Below are 25,449 nucleotides of genomic sequence, written 5' to 3' on the forward strand. Positions count from 1 at the left end.
CAAATCAGACTCCATGACAAAGGAAGAAGATTTGAGTTAAAGGCTGTTTGAAGTGGCAACAGGACTGTGATGCACAGGTGACAACTTGAGACCAAGCTTGTCACCTAACAATAAAAACCTATCCCTTGACAATCCCTTAGTGAAAATATCATCCACCTGATGAAGAGTAGGTACATATCTGATTTCAACCTCATCATTTTCTACTTTCTCTCGAACAAAATGCACATCAATCTCAATGTGCTTAGTGCAGGAATGAAATATCGGATACTCAACTATGCTTTTGGCTGCTAGGTTATCACACCATAGAACTAGAGTATGAACACATGGATAACCTAACTCAAAAAAACAGACTTTCACAAAAACAGTCACCCCTTATGCTATAGCTCTATACTCAACTTCTCCAACAGATCTGACCACCACAAACTATTTTCTTGAGCCCCAAACCAATAAATTCTTGCCAAGGAAGACACATAACCCACTGGTAGACCTCCTCCTAATGACTTTACAGCCAGCATGATCCGCATCAGTATAAACAGTTAAAGACAAATCACTAGGAGAAGGAGTAAACAAGAAGCCCAGACCAACAATTCCCTTAAGATATTGAAGCAACTGTTTGCAAGCTAACCAATGTTGCAATTTTGGAGAGGACAAAAAATGACTCAACTTATTCACCACAAAGGCTATATCTAGTCGGGTATATGTCAAATATTGGAGAGAACCAATGATGGTTCTATAAAGGGATGGATCAAAAAATAAGTCACCCTCATTAGTCAATGAAACTCCCAGATTTATAGGTGAATCACAAGGCTTGCAATCTTGCATTGCTACCTTTTTCAATAGATCTAAGGTATACTTGGATTGGGTGAGATATATACCACTGGTGTCTCTATAAGCTTCAAACCCTAGGAAGTAATTGACAGATCCTAGAGTTTTGAGGGCAAAATGAGTATCCAAATCTTGAATACAAGCTTGAAGAGTTGTAGAATCAAAACCCGTAACAAGAATATCATCAACATACACCAAAATGAATAACACATACTTGGAGGTCCTTTTAATAAATAGAGAAGCATAAGAAACATCCCTTGTAAAACCCCAATCCTGCAAGGCAAACCTCAGTTTTGTGTACTGATCAACATATTTTGCACTCTTATTTAATGGTTCAAGCTTAGCATTTAAGTATTCAATGAACATGATTGCTACTTATTTTGGGCTCAATATTGTCAATATAAGTACACATCACATGCAAAGTGGACATAGAATAAAAAGAAACGATTTTGGTGCATGATAGAAGTGGAAGAGAAACTTGAAGGCATGGTCAGCTATCAACTTGCAATAAGATGGAGAAAGTGAAAGTGGAACAAGAGAGAAAAGTGAAAAGCGAAGAAGAAAGAGGCTAAGGAAGAAATCTAGTGGCCTATAGCGGAATGCATACCGTTGTAAGACCGCTATAAGAATTAGTTTCTAGAGCTCACGATCCTACAGCGGAATGCAAACTGTTGTAAGACCGCTTTAAGAATTGCTATCTAGAGCTCACGGGTCTACAGCAACAAGCATACCGTGGTAGCGTTCTGAACTTCAATTCAAAACCCGATTTTGGCCCATCTCCATCCAAATCAATGGGAAACGAGAGTTTTCACTGTGCACGACTTTAATAACCTAAAAAGCACTATATAAAGACTTATTCTTGAGGGATTTACAGAGTTTTGGATGGAGGAGAAGCGGACGGAAGATTGAAGACTATACTCTTGGGTTGTATTTTTCTTTTCTTTCTCAATTCTTTGCTATGGATTCCAACTCTTTTCTTTTTCTTTTGATTGCAAGAATGCATTGCTAAGTGTTTATAGCTAGGGTGAATGATAAAACCTCGACTTCTAATGGTTTGATTTAAAGTTACTCAGTTTGTTATTTCTTTATTCATTTAGGTTGATTGTTTGTTATGTTCATAATGTTGTTTTGATGCTTGATCACCATTGAAACATATTTGTGATTTGTGTTACTTTCGAGAGATTCAATATGGATTACACATGGTAACAAACAACGTAGGGTCCTATAATAGGTAGAGATATCGTTATGCCCTATGAAATCATTTTGTGATGATCTCCGTGATTGAATGCATGTTTATATGTTTGAAGGTTGACTAGAGATAGTTAGTCTCATATATACACATAGAATTGAATGACCATCGAGAGAGGCTTTTGGTTGTAATTGGATCATCGATTTTCAATCTAAGATAAGGAATAGCAAGACCCAGGTAATGAATAATCAAATCATAGAAGGCCGACGGTGGATTCACAAATCCTAGTGCCTTATCCTTGTGAGTTTTTGAATCAAAGAAATTGTTTTAGTTGCATCTTTTATTAGTAAATTCGTTTTCATTGCAATTGAAGTCATTGTTAATGTGTGTGTTAGGTTAAGGTTAAATCAGTTAGAGTAAACGTCAAAGTTAGTCCTCGTGGGTACGACACTCTATTCATCACTATATTACTTGTCACGATTCGTCCACTTGCAGGATAGAATTAGGCGGACATGTACCAAGCTCGAGGAGCTTGTTTAAGACCATAAAGAGACTTTTTCAGTCTACAAACATGAGAAGGAAACTGAGTATTCACAAAGCCTTCAGGTTGGGACATAAAACCTCTTCAGTTAGGTCACCATTAAGAAAGACATCATTAACATCTACTTGCTGAATATCTCAATCAAAAGAAATAGCCAAAGAGAACAATACCTGAATAGTAGGGGCCTTAATGACAAGACTAAATGTTTTAGCATAGTCAATCCCAGGAGTTTGAAGAAAACCCTTAGCCACTAACCGAGTTTTATTCTTGAGAATTGACCCATCAGAATTATACTTGATTCTAAACACTCATTTGCAGCCAATAAGGTTTATGTTAGGAGAAAAGGGAACAATTTCCCATGCATGATTACACTGTAATGTAGAAAACTCCTCCATAGCTCTAACCCAATGAGAATCTAAGAGAGTCTCATGAACTGAATTGGGTTCTAGGGTACTCACGAAAGCATAAGGAGAGGTGACAACAAGTTGCTTAGATTTAGACCTGGTGACCATAGGATGAAAAGAAGGAGCTGGAGCAGCTTTATGTTTGGGTAAATTGGGTGGAATTGATTGCTGATCAGGATTAGTGGCCAAGTGATATGTAGGAGAAGAAGAAGGACTAGCAGAAACAAAAGGAGATAAGGTAGGAATAGAGGGTTGTGCTACTTGAGGTGAAGAAGAACTAAAGGAGAATGAAGGAAGAGAATGAAGGAATGTAGTGGAAGGACCATTGGAAGTGGACTCGAAGTGAGAAAAAGAACAAGGAAGAGTTAAAACAGAATAGAAAATGGGTACTCATTTGGATTAAATTGCACATGTCCAGAAATATAGACTCTACTTGATGGATGCAAACACTTATACCAAGCTTGAACATGACCATAACCAAGAAACACACTTTGTCAAATGAAAGTCGAACTTGTGCTTGTTAAAGAGACTATGATAAGGAAAACAAACACATCCAAAAGGTTGAAGTTGCAAATGTTAGGTTGTTTGTGGTAAAGTAATTTAAAGGGAGAATGTAACTTGAGAGGTGAGGCTGGTAACAAATTTATGGTGTAGACAACAGTTTGAAATGCTTCTACCCAAAATTTCAAGGGCATATGAGGATGAGCTAATAATGTAAGACCCATTTCAGCTATATGTCGATGTTTTCTTTTAACTAAACCATTTTATTGGTATGAATGAGGACATGTAAAATGAGGCTAAATGCCACAAGTATGAAGGTAAGGTAAAAAGACTTTAAACTCTCCACCATTATCGGTTTGTGGAGCCTTAAGTTGGATTGATATTGTAATTCAACAAATTTATGGAAGGTTTTAAAAATAGTCAGGGCATCAAATTTTAGTTTCAAGGGATATAGCCATGTATACCTAGTGTAAGCATTAACAAAAATGATATAATATCGATACCCTTCAGTAAAAGCAATGGGAGAGGGATCCCACATATCAGAATAAACCAATTCTAAAGGCTTCATTGCTGTAATTTTGCAATTAGCAAAATGAAGCTGATGTAATTTCCCAACTTTACAAGAATCACAAAATGAAATATCAGAATTTGAACAAGGAATGTTGATTTCATTCAAAATGAACTACAATACATGGAAAGAAGGATGCCCCAATCTGACAGGCCATTACTGACATACACTGTTAATGTGGGCTACATTTACACTAGAAGACAGATCATGAGATAATAGACTCTGCCTTTTACATTTATTCAAAGAAGCAGAAACACTAGCAATAAAGGTTTTGGGCTTGACAGATGGAACAGCCTTGGATACAACATGACCAAATGCCGGAAGCCAGCTGATAGAGTCCATCTTTAAGAAGTCCTTGAAATAGCACCAGGCTTGAATCCTTGTCCTTAACCAAACAAGAATTAGAATGAAACTCAGCAACAACTTTATTATCTCTAGTAAGTTGAGAAACACTAATAAGATTCTTCTTCATATGAGGAACATGAAGAACATTAGGTAAAGAAATGATGGAAGTAGGAGTTGTTTGAGTATGTAATTGACTAACGCTGACATTAGAAATGGGGAGTCTCTTACCATTACCAATGACAACTTTATCAACACCGTTGTATGGAGAGTGAAGAGGTAGGTTGTTAAGAATTGATGTAATGTGGTTTGTTGCTCCAAAATCGACAAACCAGGAAAGTTCTCCATGACAGGAAGACAAGGAGGATCGAGACTGTTTCTGAAGACTGAGGCAAATAGCCATAGTGAGCCCTTGGTACAAACCCTACTTTAGTCAAAAAATTGAAATTTTCTATCAAATCTATGGTAACATTTATCCACAAAATGACCAAGTTTACCACAAAATTGACAATATATCCTTCTACCCGTAGACCTCCCATAGCCTCTTCCTCCTCTATGCATGTAACCACCTCCTCGTGAAACAAAACCTCCTCTATTAGGTATAGATCCATTGCCATTTCTAGACCAATAAGAGGCAACATTAACATGCATGGATGGTAATGTAACAATATCAAAATTAAGAGTAGAGGAACTAGACATATTCTTGGCAGTGAGCCTTTGCTCATGCATCAATAAAAGATATTGAGCCTTCTCTGAGTTTATATCATCCATTTGATAGGTAATGAGACTAACCACAGTTTTATAGTCATTGTCTAATCCATTAAGAATAGCCAGCAACAAATCTTTATCATTTAGCAGTTCACTAATAGCTGCTAAAGCATGTCCAATGGTCTTAATTTTCAAGATATAATCATTGATAGAAAGAGCATCCTTCTTTATAGATCTCAATTGTTGCTTTAATTGAAATGACTTAGCAACAGTTTGCTGAGAATTTTCGAGAACATTTCATACCTCTGTAGATGATTCACAGTGAATCACTTATGCAAGAACTTCTTTATCTATCATAGAAAACAACCAACCAAGCAGTAATTGATCAGACCTAATCCAATTAAGATATTTGGGATTGATTACCTGAGATTTTGACTCAAAGGAGGTTGGATCAGACACATACTTCAAAGGGGGCGGAGACTTGTTGATGAAAGGAAGGAGATTGAAAGCCCTAATCGTTGCCAAGATCTGAGCCTTCCAGAATAGGTAGTTGTTGGTATCTAGTTTGATCGGTATGAAATTAAAGGCTTTCGCCACCGCTGAGAAATCGGACTGTAAGGCTGACGACAGAGTAGAAGAGGAACGAGGTAGAGAGGAGGAACTCAATTCTAGATTGGAAGCCATTGACGTGTGTCTATGGCTCTGATACCATGAAGCAAGAGCTTCAAGGTGCACAAAAGGAAAATGCGAAAAAGAAGAAAGAAAACCTTGCTGGAAATTTTACTAAATAAACGACAATCGATATAGGAGATAAGGTATACCTAAGTACAACAACAACAACATATCCAGCCGTTATCCCACTATGTGGGGTTGGCTACATGAACTCTAGACTTCTATGTGGGTTACATCCCAACAGATAGTTTGTCTAGAATTCATATTTGGATCCGACTAGGTTTTACGCTGGCTGTCGGCTACCTAACGCAACCCTCCTCCTTTATCCAGGCTTGGGACCGGCAGTGGATAATATCCTCTGGCAGAGTAATGATGAAATAAAGTTTGAACACCATCTTCACATGGAGAAGTTTCATGAGATGGTGGTGAATGAAGATAATTGATATAGTTGTGTTCCATCACTTAGTTGATATGGTGAAACCAACAAGTACAATATGAAAACACAACATTAAGGTATACCTAAGTATTCCACCGAAAAGTTGTAACAATACTTCTTAATAAGTATCATTGCAAACTCTTGCAGCTTCTCGCGTATCATAAGGCCAAATTCCTTACTCGTATCTTGTATCCCGTTGCTTGTTCCTTTGTCAATGTTGCTGCCAATTGCAAATGCAACCTTCTTTGGCTGCCATTGAGGCTCCATTTCAGCTGAAAATGAAGCACTCTTCTGCTGCAATTGAGGCTCCGATTGTCTCATGTGCGCACTGCTTCCCAAGGCTTCATGAGCAGGCCATCCCACTGAAAACGCAGCATCCTTCGGCTGCAATTGAGACCCCATTTGTTTCATGTGTGCCCTGCTCCCCATGGTTGACATCTCACGGACATGCCACTTGGAAGACCGATACATACCACTCGCCTTAATGAAGTTGGATCAAAATTACCACAAAGGAGCGCCGAAATTCATAGCCAATAATCACCCATCCAAATTCATCTTAAAAAATCCACTCCTAGCTGCTCCGAACTTTGCTGGAATCAGATACTGAAATTGCTGGGCTTCTTAGCCGAGAATTACTACTCCCTTTCGGTTACGATCGGTCTCGATTTCAACAGCCGAGACCAATCGAACTCACTAGAATTAGTTGTTGGAAGTTGAATTCACAACCAGGAAGTGTGGGTCACTGGATTACAGCGGCCTAACTTAGATCAACTCCACTTGTTCCTCCAATACTCGCTTAATCGAACCTCTCAATTGCACCTTCCGAACACGAGCCCAACCGTTAAAATTTGTCGGAATCTCAAACGGATTTGCCTGGCCAAGCCGCCTTTCAATTCAGAATCGCCCAGCCTGCTCGTTTGGAATTCCTGACCAACACTCAGTAAATTCACAACCGAGAGTCACTCTTCCTCATCGTTTCCAAGTTCGCACCGAAGGTTACCTGAATTGCCTTATGGAATCGCACACACTATCTAATTCGCCTTCAATTCCGAGCCGAGTCGCCTTGCTCTTTCTCTCGGTTGAATTGTTCTTCGCCCCGCAATTGATTGCCAGCACTGTTCAATTCGTCGGACTCACCGAACCTTGCTCGGTCGATTTCACAGAGTCTCGTCTTCCTACTTGCCCAATCACCGTCAGACTTCACCTTAAACCTCTACTCGATCAATTTCACAGAGAGTCACATATTCCTACTCGCCCAATCACCGTCATTGGTTCCGAAATTCACTCATCTTCGCCTCAGCCCGAATTCGATAACTCTGCTTTAGCAACTCTGATATGGCTTGAGAAGTTGCATGCATTCATTTTGGAAACCACCTTCTGGAATTGTCCAGATCCAATTCAACAGCTGAGGACCGCTGCTCAGTTGTAGTCGAACTAATCAAAATCTTAGGATGGGCTCTGTTGCGGTCTCTAAGGATTAGATCGACTCTGTTGGAGCTCTCTATGAGTTCGATCAATTCTATTGTAGCTCCTCAAGAGTTCGCTGGAACCACCTGAAGTCTTTGCTCTATTGATTCCGCCGAGAGTCGTCAGAATCAACTGCTACCAATTGCAGGAATTATAGCCAAGGAACATTTGTCTCTGATACCACTTGCCATGAACCTAGGGTTTAGCCTAGGGTTGGAATGACAATCAGAAGGAGCAGATGAATAGAATCAAGAACAAAATATTTGAGAGGAAGAAATGGACAGAAATGGGGGAAAGAATGTAGAGAGAAATGAGGGAGGGAAGTAGAGAAAATGAAAGGGAGATTGTAGAGAACTTGTAGAGAGAGAATCAGATTTCATTCATTTAATTCAAGTATATTCATCTCCTCCTACAATGGGCCTTTTTATAGGCATAGGTAGTTCTTTAACTAATTTCTATCAGCATCCATGTGCTCCTAACAAACAACCAAATATCTCCTAACAAATTAATATGAGCCTATTACAATATTACCCCTTTTATTATATCCCTATCCAATATTATCCTTCTAATCCTCCTAGGGACATGACATTGTGTTCATAACCATTCTCAAAAAATTGGCAAATTGGACACTAGAGCTCTAACGTGTGTATTTATTGGCTATTCTACAACTCAAAAAATGTACAAGTGTTATTATCCCCCTACTAAGAAGACCTTTGTTGCAATGGATATTACATTTCGTGAAATAGAGACATATATCTTGAAGGTAGCTAATAAAGTTTTATCCACCCAGACCTAAAATTCAAGGAGGCCATAGTTACAACAACCCAAAGAAGAGCATCATTACCCAATGGTTACCTCATCATCTTCGAGTAGCCCAGAGGCCAGAGCTCGGTAGATCTTTGAAATTTTCCTCATTGTGCTGAGTGCCATATTGGTATTGCTATACATGAAAAAATGAAATTTCTTTTTTAGCAAAAAGCATATTCTAATTACACAACTACAGAACAAAGCAAAATAATGAAAGCAAAAGGTGAACACATAGAATGAAGGTAACCCAACAAACATTTTAACAAAGTATGATATGGACAAAAGTTTCCAGAAAAGGTCATAGTTTTAACTTGACCATCATTAGAAATGATTCCAACAAAATAGGAAGTGAGCATGCAATAGTGTATAGAAATTACTATGAAGACACCCTGAAGCTTATTACTGTCAACCAGTTAATACCTCAATCTAGGATTTTTTCAGGGAATGTGAACATAATATTTTGTACTGCCCTCAACCGTTTAATAGCAGAATATTGTGTGGAATAAATTCAAGCATAAAGCTTTCAATGCAGTCTCATTATTGCCTAGGCTTATTTTGACACCCAAACCAGTTAATACCTGAATCTGAGATTTTTTCAGGAAACCAATTAATAACTGTTCCCACTCATTAACACTGTTTATATACATCTGCAGGCTGTTTGACATTAACTGCAGAATAATGAATCTCCCCAAGGCCCTGCCAGTTTTGAAATAACTGACTGAATATAATGGTTGTTGAGTGGGATTGTGAGAATCAAGTCCGGCAGGGCAATACAAGTATCAAATGCATATCATGTTGCATGCATACTACATATTTTCCAGACTTGAGATAGAGAGTCTTCCAAAGTGGAAACTCCCCCTCAGTCTCTCTTTGCAGAAAAGTACATGCCAATGCCAATCTAGGTAACTAAGCCTAATAGATAATGAAGCCTGAGGGAGACTCAGGCAATTTCATGTATACAATTGCTACAGGAGTGTCTACTGGCACTCTCATACTCCAGCAATTAATAAACTCTCTCCTTGTATAATCATCGTTTTTCTTAAACAAATACACACATCAAGACTTCAAGGTAGGTCTTCCAGGAACTAGAATTCTTAAACCATGTTAAGTCACCTGTCCTCCTAAAAGCTTAAATTGTTGGAAAATAAGCCCAACAATGTCTATCAAGTTTTCTAATACATGATTGCTAGTATCTATCTGTTATGACCCAGGGGTAGATTAGTAATTGGGGTGAATTCTTGTAACCAGCTGTAACAGCAAGTGGTTAAGTGGTTGTAAGCAGGTGGAGACAGGTGGTAGAATGGTTAGAACAGTTACAACTCCTTCATCTGACAGTTAACTACCTAATTGAAAGGAGTAGCCTTTAAGAAGGCTGTTGTAGAAGAGTTAAGGCAATTTTTTGGAATAATAGAGCACTCTCTCTCTCATTCTCTCTGTTTCTTCCTCAACTTTTATCCTCTTTCTTGAGATTTCCCCCAAGACAGTGGAGCGGTATGGTCAGAAGATCAACAGCATGTTCAACATGCTAGCGGCATTGCCCCAATTCTGTCTACCATCGGATTTTCCCCCAAGAACGAGTCTTGACCAAATCTTTGTCAAAGATGGCTTCCTTCCCAAACCTGATGAAGGGTTGGAAGTGGGAGATCAGCCTACATTGGAGCATGGTAATCAAGTAAGGGGAACTTTTTCCCAAACTACTATTCTTATGCCTATGCCTTGATTGGAAATTCTAGTATTTGAGGGTATGAAACCACGGTAGTGGATCCGTCGTTGTGAAAGATTCTTTGAATTCTACCGAATTAATGAGTAGTAGAAGGTAACCTTGGCAGCAAACTATCTCAACGATATGGTTGACTCATGGTATCAAGGTTGGAGACAAGCCAAGAGTAGTGAGACTAGTTGGGCTGAATTTTCGGGGGAATTATGCAACCGGTTTGGAGAAAAGAGTATAGCAAACGTAGTCGAAGAATTTAACAAGTTAAGGCAAGAGGGTTCAGTGATAGAGTACCAAATGAAGTTCGAAGAATTAAGAGCGTTACTATGGACCTCTCAACCGAGCCTAATGAGGTCCAACCGAGCCTAGTGGAACCATCTTTGTGTCTAGTTTCATAAGTGGATTGAAGGATGAGCTGAGACCTATGGTTAAGATGATGATGCCAACATCGGCGAAACAAGCAGCAGAGAAAGCCAAGTTGCAAGTATTGACTTTGGACTTTGGAGGTGATATTCAAGACAAATAAGGTTTGGATAAGGCCTAACCAAAATCAACAATTAGGAGGTAACTTCAAGGTTGCAGTGTCGGGTTCAGGTCAAGGAGGGGTCAAGATTCCATCTAATCAAGGGGAAAATAAGAATCAGACCATAGGATAGCGGAGACAATTGGGATTATGTTTTAAATGTGGTGAGAAGTACGATCCAAGGCATTAATGTAGGAGGCAATTGTTGAATATGGAAGGGTCTGATGAAAAGAATGAATAAGAAGAAGAAGGAATGGTAGAGGAAGTACCCGAAGACGCCATGGAGAGAATGAAGAGAATAGAGAAGAAGAAGAAGAAGGAATGGTAGAGGAAGTACCCGAAGACACCATGGAGGAGGCACAAGGGGACGAAGGAGAAGATATTTCTTTCCATGCATTGAAGGGGGCCCAACTGGAAAAATCATTAAGGTGAAAGGGCAAATGCGGAAAGGAAGATTAGCAGTGCTGATAGATAGTGGCAGCACCAATAGGTTTTTGAATAAGGCCACTACTACAGGTCTTAAATGTGAGTTGACAGAAACAAACCCCCTTTTAGTGACTGGCAAATGGGAACAAGATGTACAACCATTACAAGTGTGCTAACTTCAAGTGGCAGACACAAGGTGTGGAGTTTATGGCCGATTTGAGGATATTGGAATTAGGGGGATGTGATATTGTTTTGGGAGTAGATTGGATGAGAACTGTAAATCCATTTACTTTTGACTTTAACAAATTGGAGGTGACGGTTGAGATTGAAGGGAAGAAGTTAACTTTGGTGGGCATCCTAGAACAGGGTGAGTGCAAGATGATCTATGGGAAAAAGCTACAAAAGCTAATGCAGAAGAAAGGAGGGCAAATCTCCCAATTGTACTCCATACAAGCAATGGAATGGGAGGAAGGAGTAGAAAGGGAAGGGCAACAGGCAAACTCCGGCCCAGCCATCATCCAACTCCTTATCGAGGTAAAAACTAGTGATGACTTGCACTTATTATTGACTGAATTTAAGGACTTATTCATGGAACCAAATTCCCTACCGCCTCAAAGGCCTTTTGACCACTCTATACACCTTAAACCTAACACCGAACCAATGAATATCCAATCTTACCGCTATACACCTATACAAAAAATAGAAATAGAAAAACAAGTCAAAGAGATGTTAGCTACCTCCATTATCCAACCCAGTCAAAGTCCTTACGCATCACCCGTGCTCCTTGTTAAAAAAAGGATGGCACATGGTGATTTTGTGTGGACTATAGACAGTTCAATTCCAACACCATTAAGAACAAATTTCCCATACATATTATTGAGGACTTACTTGATGAACTATTCGGCACTACAATCTTTTCCAAATTGGACCCAAGAGCTAGATACCACCAAATACGAATGAAGCTATCAGTTATACCAAAAACAACCTTTCAAACACACCAAGGGCAATATGAGTTCACCATTATGCCCTTCGGACTCATTAACGCCCCAGCTACTTTCTAAGCCTTGATGAACCAAATTTTCAGTCTTTATCTACAAAAATTCATACTCGTTTTCTTTGATAATATACTCATATACAGCCCCAACTTTGAGCAACATTTATCCCACCTAAGAACAACCTTTGAAGTCCTTAGATCTAATCAATTGTATGTCAAGTTGTCAAAATGTACTTTTGCCAAAGGGGAGGTGGAATATTCGGGCCATGTCATTTCTGGAAGGGGAGTAAGCACCAATAAAAAAATAAAAAATAAAATAGAAGCTATGGTAAGCTAGCCCAGACTTGCAATAGTCAAAGAGCTACGGGGATTTTTGGGATTGGCTAGGTATTATAGGAAGTTTATTCAGCAATATGGTGATAAGTAGGCCTCTTACCGAGCTACTAAGGAAGGACAATTTTCAGTGGAACCCCAAAGTTGAGGCAGTCTTCGAGGCCCTTAAGAAGGCTATGACTCAATCCCCGGTTTTGGCACTACCTGACTTTTCTAAGCCCTTTATTGTAGAAACAGATGCATGTGATAGCGGAGTAAGGGTTGTACTTATGTAGGAAGGAAGACCTTTGGCCTATATTAGCCAAGCTTTGGCTCCCAAGCACTTAGGGCTGAGTGTTTATGACAAGGAATTGACTGTTGTTGTTAAACTCGGGAGCACTGGAATAACAATTAAACCGATTTGAAACACACTCACGCACACACAAATGACACGGATCAATTAAGAACAACAAAATAGTAATGGAAATACAGAAAATAAATCAAACCACACGGAGACAACAAGTTTATCCTGGTTCAAATCATTCCTTAGAATGACCCTACATCTAGCCTTCGAACCCCTCGAGAGCAGTCTTTCATTGAATACGAATGAATTAGTACATAGCCTATCACACGAGTACAATTCTTGATCTTCTCGAGATTACAAAGAGCTATCGATTTCTAGTCTTTCCTCTCACACATAATTCACTCGTCTAAATCATGCATACCAAATGACTACCCCCTGCCCCTTATTTATAGACTAAGAGGGTAGATAAATCTATACAATATAACCAGTTTAGATATTACTGGTTTAACCCCAACTAAATGAATTGTCGTTGGAATCATACTGCCTAACTAAACCAGTTGCTTGATACATTAACTGCTTCACTGAATCCTAGGCTTACTCGAGGCAAACATTCTAATAAATCTCCACCATTTGCCTTGAGTACAGTCCATCCTTCCAAGCTTGATCTTGCTCTCCTTAGGTCCTGCATGATTAACCTGATCAGTCACACAAACAAACATTAAGAAGCTTCAAACAATGTTGTAATTTAGATAAAGGAACAGTCTTGATAAACATATCTGCTACATTTTCTTCAACTACAACTTTTATTAGGTTTACTTCTTCCTTCTCAAGAATTTCCCTAATGAAATGATACCTTACATCAATGTGTTTGGTTCTTTCATGGTGAGATTGATTCTTGGCCAAGTGAATAGCACTTCGGTTATCACACATAAGATTAGCCTTCACATCTCTTCCTAGGAGATCACTAGCAATTCCTTTTAGCCAAAGAGCTTCCTTAATAGCTTCGGTAACCGCTATATACTCAGGCTCAGTGGTTGAAAGAGCCACCATAGGTTGAAAATTTGTCTTCTAGCTTATAGTTGAATTCCATGGTTGAAAAACATAACCTATATATGATCTTCTCCTATCCAAATTTGATTCATAGTTAGGATCAATGGACCCTAAAATGCAAGGCTCTTCTTCTAATTTTGCTCCACCATAAACCAAAGACATATTGATTGTTCCTTTAAGATATCTAGATATCCACTTTACAGCATTCTAATGAGCCTTACCTAGATTTGCCATAAACCTACTAGATACACTCATTGCATGGGCTAAATTTGGCCCAGTACAGACCATACTGTACATCAGGCTACCAATGCATTTGAGTAAGGGATTTTACTCATTTCCCTAATGCCCACTTCATTAGTGGGTGACTGCTCACGGGACAATTTAAAATGTTGAGCAAAGGGGACTGATACATCCTTTGCATCCAACATATTGAACTTCTTAACCAACTTATCGAGGTAGGATTTTTGGGACAATACTAGCTTTCTTTGTTGCTTATTTCTACTTATTTCTATGCCTAATAACATCTTAGCTTCTCCTAATTCCTTCATTTCAAAGACTAATTTTAATCTCAGCTTTAAATTCTGAATTTCTACAACTAATTGACTAGCAATCAACATATCATCCACATATAGAAGAAGATATATAGATATCTCATTAGGCATATGCTTGAAATATGCACATCAATCAAATGCACTCCTTTTAAAGCCTTGGACTATCATAAATGAATCAAATTTTCTATACCACTGCCTAGGGGATTGATTCAATCCATAGAGGGATTTCTTTAGCAAGCATACTTGCTCTCTTTTTCCTCTAACTTTAAACCCCTTTGGCTACTCCATTAGAATGCTTTCTTCTAATTCTCCACGAAGAAAGGCAGTGGTAACATCCATTTGGTCTAGGCTAAGATTTAGATGTGTTGTTATGGCAAGTAAGATTCTAATTGAAGTATGCTTCACCATAGGAGAGAATACTTCATTAAAATCTATCCTGGGCACTTGAGTAAAGCCCCATGCTACTAACCTGGCTTTATACCTAGGTTTACAATCATTTCCAAAACCTTCATTGATTTTATATAACCACTTGCAGCCTACAACCCTTTTCCCTAAGGGTCTATCTATCAAAGTCCCAGTTTTATTTTTCCTAAGTGTCTCCATTTCAGATTGCATGGCTTCCAGCCATTTATTGGAGTCTTTTGAGTGCATTGCCTCTTCATAAGTAAGAGGCTCCTCACTAGTTTCTTCCATTGCACTTGATAGTGTATAGGAGACTAAGTCCAAATATCCATACCTCACTGGTGGCCTACTAATTCTTCTTTGCCTATTCCTAGCAACATTGTATCTCTCATGGCCTTGCTCATTGTTTACACTAGACGACCCTTCACTCTCTCTTTGATATCTGGATCCTGGTCAATAGGGTTATCTTGGACATTTTCAAAGGGTTCTTCTTGTTGTTCAATTTCCATAGCCTTTAGATTCCCTTCCTCGTCCTTAGAATCATCTATTTTAATGTCTTTAATAGTGGAATTTTCATCAAATGTGACATCTCTAGTTATTATAGTCCCAGGCATACCTGATTCCAAACTCCACAACTTATAACCCTTCACACCAAAGGGATATCCTATAAACAAGCACCTCTTTTCCCTAGGTTCTAGCTTTTCTTGCTTAACATGGGCATAAGCTGAGCATCCAAACACCATTAAGTGATCTAAGCTAGGCTTATGTCCTGTCCATATTTCATAAGGGTTTTTAAATCCTATAGCAGCCGAGAGTGACCAGTTGATCGCATATGCTGCTATTACTACAGCTTTTCCCCAAAAAGATTTTGGTAACTTAGCATGAAAAATCATGCATCTTACCCTTTCTAACAAGGTCCTATTCATCCTTTCAGCAAGCCATTTTGCTTAGGATTACCTAGGGCTGTTAGGATCCCATTTTCTTTACAAAGATGAGAGAATTCCTTATTACAAAATTCCAAACCATTATATGTTCTAATAATTTTAATTTTGCTGCCTTTTTGGTTTTCTATCATGGTTTTCCAGCTCTTGAAAGCTTCAAATGTATGGTCTTTAGATTTTAATACATAGACCCAAACCATTCTAGAAAAGTCATCAATAATAGACAAAAAATACCTAGCTCCACCATGAGATAGGGTTTGGGCAGGGCCCCATAAATCAGAATGTATTATAGTCTAAAGGGGCTTTAGAGTAATGGATGGCCTTTTTGGAGAATTTCACTTTAGTAGCTTTCCCAAATTTACATGATTCACGCTTATCCAATTCTGTAAATTTTCCATCTCCTAATATCCCTTGCTTAGATAACTCCCTAAGACCTTGCTCCCTAATATGAGCCATCCTAAAATGCCACAGCCTAGTTTGATCATAGGCTTTCCCTTCAGTGACTGCAGCTTCTCCACACAATGTGGAGGCTTGCAGCACATAGATACCATTTTTAAGGATTGCTTTCATACTTATTAGTGATCCTCTAGATACTCTTAGGACTCCACCATCTCCTCTATAGGAGTAGCCATTTCTATCTAACTCACCAAGGGAAATTAGGTTTCTCTTTAAATCTGGAACATATCTTACAAAAGTTAAAGTTTTGATAGAACCATCATGTAATTTGATCCTTAATCTCCGATACCCTTAATCCTACATTCTTGGTTGTTGCCTAACAACACCTTACCACCTGCCAAGAACCACTGCCTATGTGGTGACATGTGAAATGAACAACCTGAATCTAAAATCCAGACTTCTCTATCAGTTTTTTCAGACACAACTAGGGCATTAGCACTGTCACAATCAAACTCACAAATGGATGAGGAGATTTCATAATTATTTCTATCAAAAAATTCTTTCTTCCTCTTAGGGCAATTCTTTTTAATCTACCCTTCCTCATGATAGTGATAACATTTTATTATTTTTCTGCCACTCTTAGATTTAGACCTAGATCTCCCCCTTCCTCTAGGGTCTCTCTTATTGGGTCTAGATCTAATTGAAAGAACATCACCAGTTGTATTCTTTCCTTCTACCTTTTGCAGCAATTCTTTTGAATTTAAGGCTCCTATCACATCATATAGTGTTAAGGTATCCCTGCCATGTTTCAAGATGTCTACAAAAGTTTCATATGATTTTGGTAAGGAATGTATCAGTGCTAAGGCCTGATCCTCATCATCATATTTGACTTCAATATTTTCAAGGTCTAAACACAACTTATTGAAATCATATATGTGATCTTGCAGCCTTTATCCTTCATTCATTTTAAAGGTGAAAAACTTTGCTTTTAAATACAATCTACTAGACAATGATTTAGTCATGTAAAGACTCTCTAGTTTAAGCCATAGTTCTGCTGCTATTTTCATTTTTGATTCTTCTCGCATCACTTTTATCACCAAGACTTAATATCAGTGTATTAAAAGCCTTCTTACCAATTTCTTTCTTCTTTTCAATGGAATGAGTGGCAGACATTTTAGTTTCCCCTTCTAATGCTTCTTCCAGTCCTAAATTCCCTAATAAAGCCCTCATTTTCATTTTCCATAACCCAAAATCATTCTAGCCATCAAATTTTTCTATATCATAACAAGTGGAAGACGCATTTGAAGCTATTCTAGTGACTAGGATATGCCTATAATGGTTTCTTGGCTTTTCTTGATTTAGAAATCGTGCTCTGATACCAAGTTGTTAAACTTGAGAGTACTGGAATAGCAATTAGATCAATTTGAAACACACTCGCACACATACAGATAACACAGATCAATCAAGAACAACAAAACAGTAATGGAAATACAGAAAATAAATCAAACCACACGGAGTCAACAAGTTTATCTTGGTTCAGATCATTCCTTAGAAAGACCCAACATCCAGCCTTCAAACCCCTCAAGAGCAGTCTTTCTTTGAATATGAATGAATCAGTACACAACCTATCACACGAGTACAATTCTTGATCTTGCCAAAATTACAAAGAGCTATTGATTTCTAGTCTTTCCTCTCACACATAATTCACTTGTCTAAATCATGCATACCAAACGACTACCCCTTGCCCCTTATTTATAGACTAAGAGGGAGGATAAATCTATACAATATAACCGGTTTAGATATTACCAGTTTTACCCCCAACTAAATGAATTATCGTTGGAATCATACCGCCTAACTAAACCAGCCGCTTGATACATTGACTGCTTCACTAAATCCTAGGCTTACTCGAGGCAAACATTCTAACAACTGTTTTGGTGGTTGTGGATAGATGGAGACACTACTTAGAAGGGAACCCCTTTGTGATTAAGATAGATCATAAAAGTCTCCAATTCCTACTTCAACAAAGACTTCACACCCATTTACAAAGGAAAGGCGTATCAAAACTATTGGGGCTAGATTACACGATCCAATATCGAAAAGGAAAAGAGAATTTGGTGGCAGATGCCCTATCACGAAGAGGGGAAAAGGGGAATTACCAAGCCATCACGGTTGTGGTACATGATTGGGTCAAAGATATTGCTGGGAGTTATGAGAAGATAGATTGGTTGAAGAAATTATTAACTCGGTTGGCTATTCAACCCAATGATCCACAGAGATATACCCTCTCCAATAGGGTGATCAGATTGAAAGGGAGGCTATTAGTGGGGAATGATAAGCTTCTAAAGGAAAAAATTATGCAAGCACTACATTGTTCACCTCTGGGAGGCCACTCAAGTGTGCAAGCTACTTATTATAGAGTAAAACAATTGTTTTTCTAGCCTGGATAGAGCAGAGATGTGGTGAAGTATGTGTTATCATGTGAGATGTGCCAATGTTGTAAGCATGAACAAGTAGCTTCCCTAGGGTTACTACAACCGTTGGCTACACCGAATCAGTCATGAGAAGGAATCTCTATGGATTTTATAGAGGGATTACCAAAGTCAGAAAGGAAAGATGTAATTCTGGTAGTAGTGGATAGGATGACCAAATTTGTCCATTTCCTCAGCCTAACTCACCCTTTTTCAGCTCAAAAGTGGCTTGGTTGTTCCTAGATTCAGTGGTTAAGATTCATGGAGTTCCTAAGTCCATTGTGTTGGATAGGGATAAATTTTTACAAGCACTTTCTGGTAAGAGCTATTCAAGAGTTTGGAAGTAGGGTTGCACATGTCGACAGCCTACCACCCAGAAACCAATGGCCAAACTAAGAGGGTGAATCAATGTCTTGAGGCACATTTGAGGTGCATCTGTTTTACTAAGCCCAAGAGTTGGAACAAGTGGTTGTCTTTTGTGCAGTGATGGTACAATTCTAGCTATCATAGTGCTATAAAAAAGACACCTTTTGAAGCAACATTCGGTTACAACCCTCCCCTGTTACCAGCCATTCCTAATTCTCCAACCACTATGATAGAAGTTGAGCATTACTTACAACAGAGATAGGAGGTACTAATAGGCTTAAAGAGGGAACTTCCTGCAGCCCGGAATCGAATGATATAGACTGCCAACAGGAGGAGGAGAAAAAGATCATTTATAATGGGAGACATAGTGTTTCTTAAAGTCAAACGCTTCCTACAACCTACTTTTTCAACTACCCCAGTATCGAAGCTCAACCCAAAATACTTTGGGCCTTATACCATAATAGCTAAGGTGGGAGAGGTGGCTTACAGGTTGCAGTTGCCTGCGGGAGTGAAAATACATCCAGCGTTCCATGTCTCATTGCTAAAAAATCTGTGGGACCTAATGCTCCTACCAGTCCAATTCTGCCCCCTATGGAAGAAGATCTTGAAGGCGTGATAGAGCCCCAGGCCATTGTGGACAAGAGGGTAATTTACTAGGGCACAACACCCATCACTCAAGTCTTGGTGCGGTGGACACACCTACCCCCTGATCATACCACTTGGGAACACTTGCCAGATTTATTGAAGCAATTCCCACAAGCAACTAACCTGCTTTAAATTCTTGAGGACAAGAATTTTCTCATTGGGAGGGGAAATGTTACAACCCAAGGGTAGATTAGTAATTGGGGCGAATTCTTGTAACCAACTGTAACAGCAAGTGGTTAAGTAGTTGTAGGCAGGTGGAGACAGGTGGTAGAAGGGTTAGACAGTTACAACTCCTATAGCTGACAGTTAGCTACCTAACTGAAAGGAGTAGCCTTTAAGGTGGCAGTTGTAGAAGAGTTAAGGCAGTTTTTCGGAATAACAGAACTCTCTCTCTCTCTCTCTCTCTCTCTCTCTCTCTCTTTCCTCTCTCTAATTTTCTCTCTTGTTCTCTCTCTCATTCTATCTGTTTCTTCCTCAACTTCTATCCTTTTTCTTGATATTTCACCCGAATTCCCAGATTGCCAACCCTCAACCCTCGGGTGTGTCACTATTTAATGAAGGTGCAGACTTGGGAGATACTATTGCCAATAGGAGTGCTATAGTTTGGAATTCCTCTTGCAAAAATACATAATCCTTAGCTGCATGTACACTGATTCTTTTGTTTGGTGTTGCAATTTTTTCTGTCCAATTTTTTTCCCCCATGATCTTTGCATTCTCCATTTTCTATACATTTTCCTCTTTGTCCCTAGCAAACTACATTCTCATTGATAGAAAAAATGAAAGGGAGAAAAATATAATTGCAATTTGAAGTTCTGAAGATTGTGAAAAGATAGTAATATGACACATCCATCTAATACATATTTTTTATTAGAAAGTAAATAGATAGAAAAAGGTTCCTCAATGTCCAAAAGCAAGAGGTAGACAAGATCCTGCAACCTCAAAATTGAGAAGAACTCAGTAGATTTGAGAATATTGCTGGATTATTAGTTTTTAACTCATCAAGAGTATTAGTTTGCACAGGTCTCACTATCATGGCAGGCAGATGCAGAAAAATATGAAGCTGTTAAAATAAGATAGAGCAGAACCTTTTTCTTTACCTTTTATTGCTGACAAGAGATGTCCCATCAGCAAAATACATGGAAAGGCAAGTTTTGGCTAGCTTTGTCTTTGCACAAAGTAATATACCTACATATAAAGCAAAGTAAGACTGTAATTCTTATTATCTCACATTAATTTTGAAAGTATAGCAGAACTGTTTATGAAAGGCCCAATGTGCTAACTAAATTCCATAATTATACAAGGGGAATGGAAAAAGGAATCTAAGATAAAGGATCACATTATTCTTTGCACAGCCAACAAAATAAGACATCCACACTGCCCATTCCATCTATTGCAATATCTGCATGCTTTACCACGTTTCTAGGGTTGTAACTTAAACCATAAGAAATCTGTATAATACCATACTTTCCTTAGGTCCATTATTCTTTCGCATGTATCTAGATATGACATCAAAATGTTGTCTGCTGCCTAAGGGTACATCAAGTATAGCATACAAAACCAGGTTTTTACTCCAATTGCTAGATTGGTGAAGATTCAGAGTACAAACCAAAGTTAAAGTACACAATTTTCAAGGCTTGGTTCCAGAGTATATAAAATTCTGTTATCCTTGCAGCAACTATGTGTGATGCCCCATAAAGGCTAACCTGATGTGCCTCTTCCTAGCCGATGAACAGGAACAGGATGTGGGTCTTGGCATCCTAATGAAGAAGTCTGTTTGCTTGCCTGCCACTGAAGTTGTGTCAAAACAGTTCGTTGCTGGAATAGTCCTCCAGGTAGGACTTGCAGGCCAGAAGGCTTATTTAGAGCAATCTGCACATGTTAAATAGCCAACACGAGAAAAGAAGAAAAAAATAAATCATAACAACTTTGATTGGACAAAAGAATAAATTAGAAGTTACATTTTTTGCTGCATTAGCTTTTATATTTTATCCATATGAACCGGGTCTTATTATCTCTTAACAGCAAGACAGTGAATGTGGAGTGATGACAAGGCTTCCAGAAACATTTGTAGTGCATACATTCTTCTAGGAGTGTGCATAGTTTGGTCCAAACCGTAAAATCAAACTGAACAAGTTAGCTAGGTTCGGTTTGATTTGGTTTTAAGGTTTTTTTTTTTTTTCCTTTAAATGGCTTGGTTTGGAAATTTGGAGAAATGTGGTGTATAGTTTGATTTTAGTCACCCCCCCCCCCCCCCCCCAAAGAAAAGAAAAAGGGAATGAGATTGCAAAACTGTTTTAAATCGATTTGCATATTATATAACATTTAGTATATATATATTACAAATAATATATTATATTTTTACCTTAAAAATATATCCAGCACCAAAAAAATATTTTAATGATACAATTTTTAGCCAAATTCTTTCTTGTTTAAAATTTTTATAGAAATAAATTATAAAATTTATTTAAACTTCTCTTAAAAATTTTGAATTGTTGTTTACTTTTTTTATTGAAAATATAATTCTTATATTGTCCAAACTACAGATTGAACCAAACCAAGCTGTAACTTTAGATTTGATTTGGCTTCACTGCTAAAACTGGTTTGGTTTGGTTTGAATATATGTAAACCGTAATATATAATTGGATTTTTATATTCTTCCAAACTGGACCATGCACACCCTTACATTCCTCAGTATCAGGCATAACCAAAGAATGTTAAAAATTCAACATCGTCACACAAGTTTATGTCAACAATCGAGCTCCAAGAACAAATAATGAAATAAGTCACCAAAAGTATTTTTAACTTGGATTTCTCTTTTTCTACTTGTTAGAAAGCTAGATACTCCCACAAATGGTGGTATCAAGCAGAGCATACAGGACAATGTCTTTCTGAAGTCTACCTGTCTCAATTTTTTAACTTAGAATCACGCTCTTGAGCCAGTATAGCCTTTAAAGAGGTCATTGCCTTGTTCAACTAGGCTAGCCCAAATTTTATTATTATTATTATTATTATTATTATTATTATTATTATTTCAACTCAAAAATATGCCAACCTTGAAAATGAAATATGACCATTTTGAGACATCTAGCATACTAAACTCATATCAACATACGCATCTAATTAGATAACTGACAATGTAAACAAATACGATAACAGAAAACTGTTGAAAACGTGCCTTAGCTGCTGCAACAAGACTCAGTCAATGGCTTTGCTAGAATTTCTCATTTGTTAGGCTTGATTTAGTCTTCAGCTATTTTTTAGAAATTTTTCTGTTGTGCAACGTGTAGCAGATTTGGCTGCATTTTTTATGTTTTAAATAAGTTGTATAAATAAGTGCTTTGATTATCAAAAAAATACAGCTTTAGAAATCCATAATAATACCAACAAATGGTATCAGAGCATATCTCTTGAGGGACCTATGAGTTGAGAGAAACCAAAAAAAAAAAAAAACCCATATTCACGAACACTAAAATTCAAGCCAACAATCTGCAAAGATGGAAGCAGAATCAAGTCATGGAATGCCGGCAACACCGATATTTGGTGGCGACAACTATCAGGTATGGGTTATTAAAATGAAAGTCCATCTCAAGGCACAGGATCTTTGGAAAGCAGTTGAGGAAGATTATGTATTCACTGATTTGCCAGCCAATCCAACTGTGAACCAAATAAAGATTCACAAGGAAGGCTAAAGCCATGGTCTATTTGTATACTGCAGTTTCTCCCAATATTTTACAAAAATCATGAACCTACCTTCAGCAAAAGCCATTTGGGATTATCTCAAAGAAGAATATCAAGGCAATGAACGAGTAAAGAATATGCAAGTGTTAAACTTGATCAGAGAGTTTGAAATGCAAAGAATGAAGGAGTCAGAAATTATGAAGGAGTACACTGACATGTTGCTTAGCCTTACTAACAAAGTGAGGTTGTTAGGTAAGGATTTTCCTGATCAAAGAATTATTGAAAAAATACTTGTTACACTTCCAAAGAGGTATGACGCCACCATCTCTTCTCTAGAAAATACTTGTTACACTTTCACAATCTTCTTTGTTCTTGAGCCTATAAAGCATTAATTAACTCTGCCAAGGAAATGCTTGACAAATCTTTAGCATTTTCTAGAGAAAAGATGGTGGCTTCATACCTCTCTGGAAGTGTAACAAGTATTTTTTCAATAATTCTTTGATCAGAAAAATCCTTACCTAACAACCTCACTTTGTTAGCAAGGCTAACCAACATGTCAGTGTACTCCTTCACAGTTTTTGACTCCTTCATTCTTTGCATTTCAAACTCTCTGATCAAGTTTTAACACTTGCATATTCTTTGCTCGTTCATTGCCTTGATATTCTTCTTTGAGATAATCCCAAATGGCTTTTGCTGAAGGCAGGTTAATGATTTTTGTGAAAATATTGGGAGAAACTGCAGCATACAAGTAGGCCATGGCTTTAGCCTTCCTTGTCTTTCTCTCCTTGTGAATCTTTATTTGGTTCACAGTTGGATTGGCTGGCAAATCAGCGACTACATAATCTTCCTCAACTGCTTCCCAAAGATCATGTGCCTTGAGATGGACTTTCATTTTAATAACCCATACCTAACAGTTGTTGCTACCAAATACCGGTGTTGCCGGCATTCCATGACTTGATTCTGCTTCCATCTTTGCAGATTGTTGGCTTGAATTTGAGTGTTTGTCAACAAATGGTATCAGAAAACAACAATTCCAGCTACCAAAAACAACAAATAAACAAGGTTTGTCAAGAGTCCTACCAAATCATCATCTTCAAAGAGCACTTCCAGCAAATAAGGTGCATCGGGCTCCTTCCAGGGAAGCCGGTGATAGACTAGCTCTGAACCAGCCCTACAGATTCAACTCCATCAAAATCAGATTCTAAAAAAACAACACCACCAACATGAGATTCAACGTCACTGTTTAAAATTTAAATACCTGAGAACCATATTTGGATCCGTAACAACACAGCCATCGACTTTTATCTGCAAATGCACGAGGAATCAACTCTAACAATTGACCAGAACACGCTAACGCAACACAATCTAGTGCAAACCTGCCCATTGCGAATTCTCTGCAGCCAACTGCCAAAACAAATTTAAAACAATAACAACCAAACGTAAAGCGGAAAGTAAGGGTTCAGAAGGAAGAAGAAACTGAGAGATTCAATCTTACCCTTGAAAGGGAGCTGAATTCGCGTGCTTGGTGGAGTAAAACTCGATCAGCGTCAAACCTGTTCAAAAATCAAATTGGAATCTTTGCATCCAACAGTCACACACACACACATATAGATAGATAATAGATAGAAAAATAGAGAGAGAGAGAGAGAGAGAGAGAGAGAGAGGACCAGATTGGGATGGTTTGAGGGTGTCACGGTAGACTAAGCCATGGTTGAAATCGGGCCAGGGCTCTCCTAACGAACGAGTTGTCGTTGTTGCAGTGGTGGTTGGGGGCAGCTCCTCTGCGGTGCTCCACATCGCTCCTGTTCTGCACGCTGCGGTTCCGCCCGGACCGACGGAGAATAATAACGCTTCTTCCGCCACTTCTACTACCAAGTGAATTCCGGTTTGTGTCACCGTTTTTCAAGGGAGTTTTTAAACCCTCTGAATTATTTTTTTTTTAATTTTTAAATTTATAATTTTTTAAGTTAATAAAATGTTTAATAAATTTACTTAAAAATTATTAGCTGTATAGTATCTATGTACTTGGTAAAAGAAAAGTTTATAAGGTGGGAGAAGTAGTAAAATGATAAAAAAAAAATGACAAATTACTTATTTTTACAAATAAATTTATAAAAAAATATTTTTTTAGGTAATCTTGATATTTTATTAATAAATATAATTTAAACCTAAAATATATATATATACATATTGTGATTTTAATTAATAAAACAATATAT

The 25,449-nt window shown here is 38.0% G+C and overlaps 1 protein-coding gene across 6 annotated transcripts in view; it reads right to left on the reverse strand.

Moving 5' to 3' along the window:
• The window catches only part of LOC127806631 (RNA pseudouridine synthase 5), a 55,723-nt gene extending 30,621 nt beyond the window's left edge, over window positions 1-25,102 (reverse strand). For all 6 annotated transcript variants that reach the window (XR_008024451.1, XM_052344036.1, XM_052344035.1 and 3 more), the window contains exons 1-8: window positions 24,898-25,102; window positions 24,726-24,783; window positions 24,607-24,634; window positions 24,489-24,535; window positions 24,311-24,401; window positions 21,256-21,421; window positions 20,650-20,737; window positions 8,509-8,593 (exon numbers count right to left, since the gene is read on the reverse strand). Coding sequence is in view for 5 of the 6 variants with exons in the window: in XM_052344036.1 (XP_052199996.1) it covers window positions 8,509-8,593; window positions 20,650-20,737; window positions 21,256-21,421; window positions 24,311-24,401; window positions 24,489-24,535; window positions 24,607-24,634; window positions 24,726-24,783; window positions 24,898-25,027 (693 nt within the window). In the remaining variant the exon portion in view is untranslated. The remainder of the gene's footprint in view (window positions 1-8,508; window positions 8,594-20,649; window positions 20,738-21,255; window positions 21,422-24,310; window positions 24,402-24,488; window positions 24,536-24,606; window positions 24,635-24,725; window positions 24,784-24,897) is intronic.
• Between the last annotated feature and the right edge of the window lie 347 nt (window positions 25,103-25,449).

This window comes from Diospyros lotus, chromosome 7 (genome assembly GCF_014633365.1).
Source record: "Diospyros lotus cultivar Yz01 chromosome 7, ASM1463336v1, whole genome shotgun sequence".
NCBI lineage: Eukaryota > Viridiplantae > Streptophyta > Magnoliopsida > Ericales > Ebenaceae > Diospyros > Diospyros lotus.